This window comes from Peromyscus eremicus, chromosome 6 (assembly GCF_949786415.1).
Source record: "Peromyscus eremicus chromosome 6, PerEre_H2_v1, whole genome shotgun sequence".
NCBI classification, from domain to species: Eukaryota; Metazoa; Chordata; class Mammalia; order Rodentia; family Cricetidae; genus Peromyscus; species Peromyscus eremicus.
In genome coordinates, this window is record NC_081421.1 from 41,344,593 (window position 1) to 41,358,543 (window position 13,951).

General features: G+C 38.6%; 1 protein-coding gene across 13 annotated transcripts in view; it reads left to right on the forward strand.

The window, feature by feature from the left end:
- The window catches only part of Lekr1 (leucine, glutamate and lysine rich 1), a 175,310-nt gene that overhangs the window by 45,691 nt on the left and 115,668 nt on the right, over positions 1-13,951 (forward strand). For all 13 annotated transcript variants that reach the window (XM_059265433.1, XM_059265431.1, XM_059265444.1 and 10 more), the window contains one exon: positions 12,359-12,478. In XM_059265433.1, coding sequence (XP_059121416.1) covers positions 12,359-12,478 — 120 coding nt within the window. The remainder of the gene's footprint in view (positions 1-12,358; positions 12,479-13,951) is intronic.

Sequence of the window (13,951 nt, forward strand, 5' to 3'; positions counted from 1 at the left end):
CCAAGCAGCCTTCCTTAACCGGTTTTCATTTCTCAACAGAGCCTTGTAAGGCCCGGATATGTAGGATATGTTCTTGAGAGGCTCTGGGATCCTAATTATACCTTGGGCTGTCAAAGGGGCTTTCTCTTTGATATTCTCAAGAGTATAAAAATATAAAAGTAATGATATGGTCTCTGTCTTCAAGCACTGAGGAGCCTTTCCTGGGTGAGATTTTTTATTAATGGCTCTTAAAGTGCATGGCCTGGGCTCTTGGGCTGATATCTGAAGATCAGATGAACCACTCTGTGAAGATGACAACGTTATGATTAAGGGTGTGAGGAAACACTGCTCCTTAGCTCTCTTGATGTTTCTTTTGATTTGGTATTACTGCTTCTTACCAGGAAAATAATAGTATTAAACTTCAACAAGATGGTAACAACGGAGTTTTAGGTACAGAGATGTCAGTTTCCTCTGGGAGAGAGAGAAACTATAATTGGTTTTGGAGTAGTGAACATGCTCCACATCTTCCGAGTTGGAGTACGTTGGCTTTCTCAGGAACCTTCCACATCCCGAGCAGTGGGCTAAGGGTGCACTTAGAAGTAAACGTGAAGGATCAGGAGATGGAGAGCAGGAAGGTTCAGAAGGCAGTGCCTAAAACAGTCTCCTGAAACGGCAGGAAAAGGAAGTCTTTGATGGGCAGACTCCATTATGGGCTGGAGTTCTCAATGTAGTCTACAGCTCATGTACCCAGGTAAAAGCCTCTTCAGGACTCACTAAGAGTCATCTCTGCTCTTCTTAGGAATACTAGGGATTCATTCACCTTTTCTCCTTTTTTGTTTTTGATACTCTCTTGATGAGTTTAACATTTTAAGTAAAAACCAGTCAGAAAGAATTCTTATAAAATTAATGACAGAAAAAAAAAAAAGCCAACTCATTTTAAAGTGTTTCCCAAAAGATTCCCAAGAATGGCATTGAGAAAAGTGTTCTCTGGTTAAGTTTTGTTTGGAAAATATTCTACATCTGTGTCCTTGAAAGTGCCAGCATTAGGAGGAGGGCCTGTAGGCCGTGAGGCTGTACCTCATTAATGGATTAGTACAGGAGAGGCCCCAGCGAGCTCGGTTGCCTATTCCTTCCTCCATGTGAGAACGAGGGCATTTATGGACCAGGAAGCAGGTTTTCACTAGCCAGTAGTTCTACTGGCACCTTATCTTGGACTTCTCAGCCTCAACACTGTAAGCACTTTCTGTTGCTCATAAGCCATCCAGTTTGTAGAGTTTTGCTGTAGCCCTAGACAGATTAAGACATATATTAATTGTAAAAGTTCTTGGAAATACTATGGTAAAGCAACCCACTATTTCCAATTTTACTGAGTTGAGAAGCCATTTCTGGCCAGTTGGGCGACACTAAGATAAGGGTTAAAACGCTAATAAAGGATTTTTTTTTTTTTTTTTTTTTTTATGTCAGAATCAGGCAGAACCCTCTATGAGACCAAAAGGAAGCAGACCCTGAAGCCGAGGCTTTTCGCACAGTTAGCGTGTGTGGCATGGGGAAGGAGACAGGAAGACCTTCTGCCAGCTGTGAGATGAAGTTGATATTCAATATCAACTGAGTATATTTTTAAGATATATTTTTTAAAAAATTGTTCGTTTGTATGTGTGTTTTGACTACATGTATGCATGTACATCATATGTGTGTAGTGCCACAGAGGCCAGAAGATGGTGTCAACTCTCCTAGAGTTCCAGCCAGTTGTGAGACCCCATGTGGGTGCTAGGAATCGAACCCAGGTCCTCTGGAAGAGCAGCCAGTGGTCTTAACCACTGAGCCATCTCTCTAGCCCCCAATTGTGCATGCTGATGTGTTTGGCTAGCGTTTTTTATGCATACATATATTGGAGAATCTGCAAAATATCTTAAAGTTTAAATCCTGCTGTTCATTTAAAAAAAATCTATAAATCAAGTAAAACATGTGCAAGGACAAGTTTGTGATTCTTTGCATAAAACCACACGTAACATGACCTAGATAAGTTTCATAGCAGCCTGCCTCTGGGTACTGTCTATCACAGAAAGTGAGGATACTGGTGTTGCTAACTGACCACTCACCAGTGAGTTTTCTGAAAATTCCCCAGCATCCACCTCATTTGAGATCATGATGCTGTTATTTGGTGATCTAGAAACAGTCATTGCATTTCAACCTGGCATTGGCAGTAGGTGTGAAAGGATGGAATAGGGTCTCATTTAGGCAGTGTTTAGTTAAATCCTGACGGCAGGAAGACTGGTAGAGTGAAATGGCTTCTTGGATGATGCAGGAGTTCTCTGACCATCATTATGTGATTTCATCATTTATAGCTGAATGTTTTCCTAAGAGTTTGGAAGATGATAATTTGAACTTTAAATAAATATTTTTCTCTTCCTTATTCTTATTTTTGAAGGTGAAATGAAGAACATGTAAATATCTTACTGAATTATTTTTTGGATATTTGATGGGTAGCATTCTAAAATGTCATTACAGTACTAATCAAGCCCTCAACCATCTTTGACTTGGAAGTAAATACACTAACCCATGTTTTTTCTTTATTATATTTTAAGAAGAAAATAAAAGTATTTCTAGCAACCCCTTTCTTCTCTGCTATCCCTAAATAACACCCTTTCTCCATCCCTCCCTCCATTCTTCGTTGGCTGCTTGAATAGACTGTAGATTGTATGATGCAAGCAGACTCTTCTAACCAGGAAGGTCTTTACATTCTCCGAGCAGTACAAAGGCATTCGTGTGCATGCGTCTTTCTGCCTTTACCAGCATAAACACATTGTAAGGCAGCTGTCTTCCTCTTGATTCTCTCTTGTGCCTAACCATAACCTTCCTTGGGACAGACACCATTCTCTTGTTTAGAAGCCATACTGTTCTTGGTGTGGTATTATACCTCATAGTGGCGTGTCACACATATTTTTGATTTAACAGCTTCTACCTTTTTCTCCCTACTGTAATTACAATTTTATCAGAAGGTAAAAATACTGACTGGAAGCTGCCACATTTCTCTTTTCCTTATATTGAACCAGGAATTATTGCTGCTTCAAATGAAAAGGCAAAACAAGGAAGTCACACATTTTAGCAAATCTTTGAACATTGTACAAGTTAGTTACCTACATAGTTCCAGAAACTCATGCGTCATTGTCTTGAGACCGTTCAAGGAAAAGCATTTGTGTAGACCAATGCTTAAAAGTGCTATTTGACTCTGGAGGCAGAGACAGGTGGATCCCTGCAAGTTTGAGGCCAGCCTGGGCTACAGAGTGAGTTCCAGGAAAGGCTCCAAAGCTACACAGAGAAACCCTGTCTCAAAAAAAAAAAAAAAAACAAAAAAAAAACAAAAAAAAAAACAAATATGCCATTTGAGGGCTTGGAGAGATGGCTCAGTGGTTAAGAGCACTGGCTGCTCTTCAAGAGGACCTGGGTTCAATTCCGAGAACTCACATGGCAGTTCACAGCTGTCTGTAACTCCAGCTCCAGGGGATCCAACATTCTCACACATACATACATTAAGGCAAAACACCGGAGTACATAAAATAAAAATAAATTATTTTTAAAAAGTGCTATTTGGGTCCATTAGCAGATGGCTTATTATAGAATATTTCCTGTCCATTCATTTATTTTTCACAGTTTGTGCTATGGTTTGAACGTACCCACCAACATTGTCATTGAAATGTAATCCCTCTCTGAGGCATTAGCAGGTGAGCTCCTTTAGAAGGTAGTCCTGAGCACTCTACCCTTGTGAAGAGATTAGCCCACTAGTGGCTTATTGGGAGAGTGTGTCTGTTACAAACACCAATGTATATACCTCACTTTCCATGTGATGTCCAATGCCACCTCGGGGACTTTGTAGTGTTCCCACCAGCAAGAAGGCATGAAGCAGATCTGATCTCTTTGCCTTGGAACTCTCAGCCCCCAGAACCATGGGCCAAATAAACTGTCAAAACTTGAGACAGGGTTTCTCTGTGTAGTGCTGCCTGTCCTGGAGCTCGCTCTGTAGACCAGGCTGGCCTCGTACTCAGAGATCCACCTGCCTCTGCCTCCCAGTTGCTGAGTGCTGGGATGAAAGGCTTGCACCACCACTCCCAGGCTTCCTGTATTCTTTATAAATCACACAGACAGTGGTATTCTCAGAAAATGGGCTAAGAAAGGAAATTGGTGCCAAGAGCAAATGAGCAGAGGCTGAAAGGATTTAGAAGAGCTCAAAAAGTGAATAACCTGAATGTCATGGACTTTTAGCTCAACTCTGATGAGGGGTGAGAAGATAAGAAAACTAGGGAAAGTTTGGGGAGTTGTATAGTATCTGTGGTTGTGATCTTCAGGATGCTGATAAATATGGAAATGAAGATATCCTTTATTGGAAATCAGAAAAAGCTATCCTGAATAATAGCAAATTGTGGGTGTCCTAGGATAGTGCAGAAGACTTGAGAGTGATGAAAACCTGCTGAAAGAAATTTCTAGACCCCAAGCCTTGGGGCTGCCAGGATTACTTCAACTGTGTGGGCATGTAAGATAGGAAAAGAATCATTTAAGGACAAATTCTAATTTATAATTCAAGGAGGAAACAGAATGTAAAAACTAGGAAATGTAGTGAGGCTATTCAAAGGATAAAAGAGCATATTCAGAAAAGAACCTCAAGGTGTGTCCAAGTGACTGTTCATTAAAGAGACAGGCATCCAGCAGGGAGCCACGTGTTTATTGCCATTACAAGGGAATAGAGATCTTAATGGGATTCTCTGTGACCCCCCCATGTGCTGACTGGAAACAGGCCCTAAATACTCTCCATGAGCTTGCCGCTCAGAACTCTCGGGGAACTCTGCTTTCTGAATCCCAGTACAGTGTTGGCCACTCTCCCTGTGGCTCAGACAGATCTAGATATGGCTGGTGCTGCCACTGCTCTAAAGGGAGTGTACTGCCAACCTTGGCAGCCATGCCAGCTTTCCACTGTAGCAAATATTGAAGGCAATCAACTTATAAAAAGAAAAGGGTTGTTTTGACTTGGTTTGGGGGGTTTCTGTCTGTGTCTGGTTGGTCCCTTTGCTTTGGGCCTGTAATGAAGCAGCACACTATGATGAGGAGAAGGTAGGAGAGCAAGACTGATTGTCTCATGTCCAGAAAGTGGAAAAGAGAAACAGGAAATGATGAGAGTCTTATAGTCCATACCCTCAGTGACCTAAGACTGCCCATGAGGCCTTGCCTATGAAAGTGTTCCACAGTTCTACTCTAGGGAGCCCAATCCTTTAACATACGGACCAGATCCAAACTATAGCAGCAATATCTACATCCATCTATATGATGCTAATTCCATAGGGGAAAGACTATAGGGTGGAGGCTAGACCTTTATTAGTGAGAACCTTTGCAGAGATTCCCTATTAGGGTATCAGGGTTTGACCATAAGTGTCCCCATTGGCTCCTGGTTTAGAACACCTGGGGCCTAACTGGTAGTACTGTTTGAGGGAGGTTCTGGATCCTTTTGGACTGTGGCCTACCTGGCAGAAGTAAGTTACTAGAAGGTGATGGATGTCTGCTCTGGCCAAGACTTTCTGCTTCCTGATCTGCCTAGGTGTGAGAACCTCTGCCATGTGCGTCTGCTGTCCCAGCCCCACCATGCTCTGCTACCTTCACTTGTCTGTCAGGTGTTTCTCTAATGAGAAAAGTAAGTAGCCCCAAGGGCGGTGTGGTGGAGTGGATCCCAGAAGCCCTGCCCTGTAGGCACCAGCCTGGGAAAGACAGTCAGCAGTGGACAGCCAGTGTTGCTTAGCCCAGGAGGCTAATCCCAGTAAAGCTGTGAGGGCAGGGTGCCCAAGACCTTGAAGGTCCATCTAGGGTGTCATGAGACAGCATATGGACTGAAAGATTATTCTGGAATATTATGATTCATAGTCTACTCTGGCGAGATTCAGACTTGCTTTGATCCCGTTATTCCTTTGCTTTCTACTCTTCTCCCTTTTGGGGTAAGGATGTTTATTCCTGCCCCACTGTTACACGCAGATGTCTTCCTTTGATTACACAGGGCCAGAGCTGCAGTCAGCCTATCTTGAATCACGGAACAGACAGTACATGTTTGAGTTCATGCTGAAATGACTTAAGACTGGTGCTTGGGATGGAAATAAGTGTCTCGTACTTGAGGAGGACCTGTGTTGATGTTGCGAGTGGAATGCCGTGGTTTGAATTTGGATTGTCTATGACCAAACTCACTTAAAATGTATTCCTTATTGAGAGTTGAAATGTATTCCTTATTGAGAGTTAGTTAGCCAGTTTTGAAGGAGAATCATTGGGATGTAATTAAGACTAAATTGGTCCCTAAGGTTGGGCTACTGGGACTTGGATCATATCGGAAACAGAGAAGAGTCCTGAGCTAGAACATTCTGTCTTACCATGCCATACCTTCTCGCACCATGAGATTCTGAAGAAACTGCCCATGAGCAAGAAAGACTTCACCAGATTCAGTAGTACTTGGCCTTGAACTTCCCAGGCTTCAGAAATCTTTGTGTACAATCCCCACCAAATATACATGCATGCATACATACATATAGACAGATGGACACTATGGGCTGAGGAGCTAACCCAGGGCCTGTACATGCCAGGAAAGAACTCAGTTACTCAGCTGTATTCATAGTTCACTAAAATATAGTTTGATAGGAGATTGGCTGAATATAGAGTGTAGAGAAGGAGGCCTGCGGTCCCTAAAATAATAGCAGTATTTGAACAAATATTTTATATGAACAATATGATTTTATTAAGAATAATGTAAAAGGGATTTCACAGCCTGGTCTACAGAGTGAGTTCCAGGATAGGCACCAAAGCTATACAGAGAAACCCTGTCTTCCATCTAATTATAGTAAACTATTTTGCCTTCAATTTCTGTGTGTGAAATTATGTCTCATAATATCAAAATATATTTAATTTTTTAAGTTATAGTTAATCTTTTTAGTTGTTTGCTTTTTGAGACAGGATTCCTTGGTGTAGCCCTGGCTGTCTTGGAACTTGCTTTGTAGACCAGGCTGGCCTTGAACTCACAGAGATCTGCTTCCTCTGCCTCCCGAATGCTGGGATTAAAGGCATGCACCATCACTACCCAGTTTACAGTTAATATTTTAAAACTTGTTCTGCATTAATAAACCTAAAGAACATTATATTTAATTAAATCAAATCAACTATTTTAATAGCCTAATCACATATTAAAGAGATTGTGGGAAAATACGTGAATAATCAAAAGCAGAATAATACCTAGATGAGTTTATGTGATTGAGGTAAACTTAAAAAGCGTATGGATTCGGTCCAGTGCAAGATGCCTTTCTCCTACGTTGTTGGGTCCATTAAGTATGTTAGTAACATAGGGGGTTATGTTTGTGTTTTAACACTTAAATGACCATAACAAAAGATACGTTTTGGTAAGTAAAGATTGTGTAGGATGATGTGAGCTCCACATTAGTCTTTTAGATGAAGCAGATGACATTCAAAAGGAAACTAAAGGTTTTATTGCCATTTTAAATAGAGTTTTAAATATTGCTTCTGTTCTCTGTTCTTTTATGCTAGAGATGTTTCTGCCGAGTGCATTCTCCTGTTGATGGTTTTGAAGTTGCAGTAGCTCCTGAGAATAAGTAAAGTGGTTTGGTTTCTGCCCCTAGAGTTTCTTAGAGTTGCTTATGGTTTCTCTGCAACATGAGAATTCTTTCTGGTTTTATTGAATCCTTCGTGATTTATCTGTCTATAGTATCTGCACTCCACTCTCTCTATTCCTGCTTTCTTGAAAGACAATCTAATTTTATGAATGTATTCAGGTGGTGGTTAATTCCAGAAGCATGGTCACAGGAGCCACTTTTCATAATTGGCAGCTTATGTCCACTTGAGGAATTTGTTTCCCAGGAGCTGAAGACTAGCTTGTCTTGATGGATTTCTTCATTGCTGTACTAATTTTCCCCTTGATATTCAGAAGCTTTCTCCCATGGGACCTTGATAGCGTGTGATTCCCAAAACTCACCACTTCGTTTTTGTCAGGCTCCAAGCTTCCATCTGTCATCTTTGATTGCTGCAAAATCTGTTGGAGGGGAAGACTTTAAAATGATCTCTACACCCAAAAGCTTGACAGAAATAGAATGTGGATCACAGGAGGTAAAATCCCCAAAGGTGTGATCAGCTTTCTTGTATTTCTTACATGTTTTACTACAGAGTGGAAAAGAGTTAAAGGAGAATTTGAAAGTATTTTCCTTGTGATTATTTTCATTATGAGCGATATTAATAGTAATCCAAATAAAAATAATTAAGAAGAGAAGTTAATCTCTTTCCCTTTATTTTATAACTCAGTGATTCTCATCTAATCCAGTTTTATCAGGATGATGAGGAAAAACTGGGAAATAGATAATGGCAATAAATGTTCTTGTTCTGATGGTTGCATAGGCGAGAGGCTTATAAGTCACCTAGCTCCCGGAACAGTGTTCTCTCCAGTAGAACAGCTTATGCCGTTAGTCTCCATTTTCAGGAACACTCTCTGACTAGACAACATCATGTCCTTAGAACAACGTCGTGTTCAAACTCTGTGCAGAATTATGACAGCTGGAGAAGACAGTGTGCTTACACAGTTCATACTGTACTGTATCTTGTGAATTGTTTTACCAAATGATGTATACAGTAAAAGTGAACATCAGGCTTTTCTAGGCATGTAAGTTTAAGCATATTAGTTTTATTTGAAGTAAGTATCAAGCATAGCCAAAGCACAATGATTACTATGACCAACCTTCTCAGGGAGTATAGCCAGAAGGCTCCATATATTTACATGTAACATTCATATAGGAAATATTGTAAAAGGAATGACTTTGTAAAGTATTTTAGCATTTACATTTTTAATTAAACAATAAAACATTTCATAAAAACACAGGCTAAGAATTCTTTTCCAAGTAAATTTTGGTAGTTGAAGTAGTCTGTAAATCAAGGCATGTTTAAAGCACATTTAAAACAAAATCATAACATTATACTAAATAAACTTAAATTACTTTCTAATATTTCTAGGTATTTTCCCATTTATAAACCCAAGATATGCTTATACATATGTAATCAGACTGTTTGGGTTTTCAAACAGTTTAATATTTTATTTTGGAGCAATGCATAAATTATCTTCACTGTAAATAATCTAAATATTGTAGAAAAAACCCTTAAAGTCTTCCTGCCCATTCTTCTCAATTCTGCTTTTGTGCCTCAGGTAACCCTGTTTCAATACTGGCAAAGGTTGTTCCCATTTTTTTCTAAAGTTTTAACTATTATATTAGTTACTGTTTTGTAGTTGTAAAATGCCATGGCCAAAAGCAACTTAGAAAAGGAAGAGTTTATTTTGCCTTACAATACCACATGGATAGAGTCCCTAATGGAGGGGAAGACATCCAACAGGCAGACATGGCGGCAGAGGCAGGGAGCTGAGAGACCATGTCTCTGCCATACACAGGAAACAAAGCAAGAAAGCAGGTACTGGGCCAAGGCTTGAACTCCCAAATCCTTTGCCCAGTGACATAGTTCCCCTATCAAGGGTAAAAGTCCTATAACCTCCCCAGACAGCACCACCAGCTGGGGACCAAGTGAGCCTATGGGGGTTATTTCTCATTTAAACCACAACAAATACATACATACATACATACATACATACATACATACATACATGTATATATATTAGGTGACACGTGTATATTAGTATGACATTACAAACACATAGTTTCATGTCATACTTAGTAATGTGTAAGCTACATTTTGCCTTTTCTTCTCCTTGATAAAGTCTTGACATTTTTTTAATGCCATGACATAGAAATATGTTTCATCTACAACATAGGGATTGACTTCATCCATGACATGGGATCTGTTTTATTTATGACAGAAATCACGTCATCCATAACATGGAAATCTACTTCATTCTTCTTGTTATATTTTGTTTTTCCGTAACAGTTCCATAGGCTCATACTTTATTTTATTGTTCTTCTAATAATGGATATGAATGGGAATATACTGGTCATGAAGGTTATCTTTTTGTAAAAAAGTAAAATAGTATATTACATACAATATTTAAAACATACCTATTATTTTATACTAGAATTTATACTACAGATATATTTGACAAGAAAATTACTCATTGTATGTGCAAATGTCATACAATTGTAACTTTTAAATTTGAAATAATTTTAAACTATACAAAGTCTCAAAAATAGTGCATAGAGTTTATAGACCCCAGATTCTCACAAATTTAATGATTTATATAGCTATCGTACAAATATAAATTATAAATTTATCTTGGTACAATACTGTTAACTGACCTCCAGATTTTGACTTAATCATTTTTCTGCTAATGTTGATTTTTCGTAGTCCAGAGTTCAGTCTAGAGTGTCTATCGTACTTTGAGTTTCCATTTTCTTCAACCTTGTGACAATTTCTCAGCCCTTGCCTTTCATGACTTTGGGACTTCTGAAGAATCCTGGTCATTTCAAAGACTGCCTTGGAATTTGTGTTGGTCTAATATTATCTGTAATTATATTGAGATCATTAGTTTTTAGGAAAAACAAAAACGCCACTGAAGTGATGTGCCCTTCTTAGTGTGTCTTAGGTTGTACACGATGACATCAGCACACACTGGGGCGGTGACTTCTGTTTCCCCAGAGAGTTTCCACTGTAAAATCATTACCTTTTTCTAAATAACATTTTGGGGCAGATAACTTGAAATTGTACATGTTCTGTTTTCCCTAAAACTTCACCTATCAATAAAATTTGTCTGAAATAATTTTTTATTGTGATTTTATTGTAGATAAATTTTCTCTTTCCTTTATTTCTTTTGCATTTATTAACTAAAAATCCTATGTGAGGAAGGGGTTTCTTCTCTCTTATCTATCTGATTAATGGATATGCTTGGTTTTGTTTTCTGGGTTGTAACCTCAGACATTCAGCATTTCAGATTTGCCTCTCAATGTAGAGGAAACTCCTAGTGAGTTTATTCCACCAAGAGTCATGGACTAAGAAGAAGAGACTCCAGCAGCAGTGTGTACATGTCATATGGAAATGAGATGAGGACAGTTTCTGAAAGGAGAGGGGAATCTCAGATGACTGTCATGTGGTCACAGCAGAGCACTCTAAGAAGCCTGCTTCTTGGCAGAAAGTCAGAAGAATGCACAACAGCAACACAGGAAACAGAAAAAAACGTTGTAATTCTGTCAGCAAATAATGAATGCAGTTTGGCGTAGAGTGTGTTAAGCAGTGAGGATGATGGGAACACTGAATGTAATGTAATAAAAAGTGCTATTTTATCAGTATTGGAAAGATGAGGGGCAGCTGGCAGGTGTGGGTGTTCAGCAATGTTAGGAAGATTTGTTCCTATTTGCTGCTTGACTACAATGTTGATTTTCCTTCCCACTTCTGTAGCAGAACTGTTACTAACCCTGGAGGCCAATTTTCCCAGTTCAAGGACTGCATTATCCAGTTTCGCTTGAAGCTGAGTGTAATCGTGTGATTTAAATTCATCAGAAGTACTCAGGGGTCCATTGAGAAGATTGATTTTAAAAGCATTATTCACTTGCTCCTGTTGATCAGAAATGGGAATGCACTGGTTGAAGCATCTGTAGCCATTGTGGACCATGACAATCAAGTGCACGTTCCCATATGAAAGACCAGCCAGTGGGGAGTGTTGTGGGTACTGAAAAATTACAAACTACCTTATCACCATGTTTTGTTTCAAGAAAGGTCTCTCTGTGGTACTGGCAGGCCCAAAATTCACTATTAAGAATAACTCAGCCTCCAACTTGCTATGATCCTCCTGCCTCAGCTTCCTGATACGTGCCACCAAATCCTGCATGTTTCATGAGAAATTGTGTATATATGATGATGTTCAAGTCTTAGTTATATGTAGCAGAACCACTTTTAACTGATTTGTATCTAAATTAAAATATTAAGAAATAATCTAAACATGTTATTTAGTAGCATAGAGATAAATACTAGAGGGAACAGGACAAAACTGAAAGCAGTTGCCTTTGACAAAGGGAATTGGGATAAAAGCAAATGTTTACTATTTTTTCTTATAACAATTTCTGTAATATTTAACATTTTAAGTTATATACATCATTAATAAAATCAAATGAACTTTTTCTATTGTAATTAGTATTTATATATTCACTTCTCACCTATAAATACTTCTCTTTTCATCTGGAATAACAACTGTTTGGTTTGGTTTTCTGCATATTTTTTGCAACAGTTGTTTTCTTAATACAGTGTATATAAAGATGAGTAGTTTTCTTTAGCTACTTATTTTAATTATATTCAATTCTAATTTTAAAATGCTATTTATTAGGAAATATTGAAGCATATAGTAGTATTATTTGTTTATTTTTTTTAGAATTCAAGATGCAAACATGCAGATAAAAAAGCAACAAAATGAATTTCAGAGAATACAGGAAGAATTAGGTCATCTACAACATGAGTTAACAACCAAACAAAAACAATCCCAAGCCTTCAGGTAAGATTATCTTTAAGAATTGAACATTATAAATATTAAAATTATGAAAAAGCAAATGCTAACTTTATGAATATTCAAACATTTTCATCATATGGCTTCTAATCTTGAGAAAAACTGGAAATAGCTTCACTTTTTTATTGTTCTTATATCAACTAAATTGTTTTACTAATGAAATGTAATTGAGCAAACAGCTTGTTTTGTTAACACCTTGTTTTTGTTTTCTCTGTAGTGAAAGCAAAGTAGCTAATACATTTTTGTGTGTGTGTATAGTGTGGTGACTTGTGTTGTGTGTTTGTGTGCGTTCATACATGCGTGCATGGTTATGTCTTTCTCTGTTGTTTTCTATATTATGTTATGTGATAGGTTCTCTGACTAAACCTGGAGCTTACCACTTTAGTCAGACTGGTTGACCAGCAAGCGTCAGGGATCTTCACACCTCTGCCTACCCTACAGTGGGTTTGTAGGCATGTACCATCGGGCTGGCTTTTTACATGAGTGCTGGGGATCTGAACTGAGGACTCCTGGGTGGCAAGCACTATACTACTGAACAGCCCCTCCAGTTTCCTCTTAATTAATAGTTCTTGGCCGTTTAATCTGATGGAACAGAAAACCTTTCTATGTGATAATACAGACCCTGAAATTTGGAATTCTCCAGCACAAGTAATGTTAATCTCCTTCCATAGAATCTCTGGAAGGTTTATAATGCATAAAGATAAAATCCAGTGTACAAAAAAAATAAAACAAAAACCTAGGAAATACATGCCCTTAACTATACTGAGAATGTTTATAAAAATGATTCTTTTTTATTTCAGGAACTGTTAGCACTTAGAAAAATAGATTAAATTAAAAAATAGATTAAAAAGAAAGATAGGTTAAATTAAGATGATAAATGACACAGATTTCAAGATAATGAAAAAAAATATGCCAGATAAGTATTTTGGATGTTGGGTTTTTGTTTTAATCCACATTCTAATACCACAAACATTTTTTAAAAGTTCTCTGGGCTCGTGATTTTTAATGAATCTGTTGATAAGCCTTCTGGCCACTTGTGTACTTTTCATACGTGCCTTATGTATAACTGATAGTAAAGAATTATTGAAGGGATGCATGAAGGAAGTTTGCTCACACCTTTACTCTGTGTGTGTGGGTGTGTATGTATGGGTGTGTGTGTGTGCGCACTTTGCCTGTATCAGTGTCTGTACACCACATGCATACAGTTTCCTCAGAGTTATTGTATCCCCTGGGACAGGACTCACAGAGATTGTGAGCTATCGTGTGGGTGCTGGGGTCAAACCTGGGTCTTCTGAAGAGCAGCCAGTGCTCCTAACTGCTTATCCATTGCTCTAGCCCCACCCCCCAGATGCACATCTTTACCATTATTATTCTCCTTGGCCCATTTCAAGAGAGCCAGTAGTGACTAGCAGCCCTGATTCCCAGGTGCTTGGCTCCTGCTGTCGCCTTGGTCTATGTCTA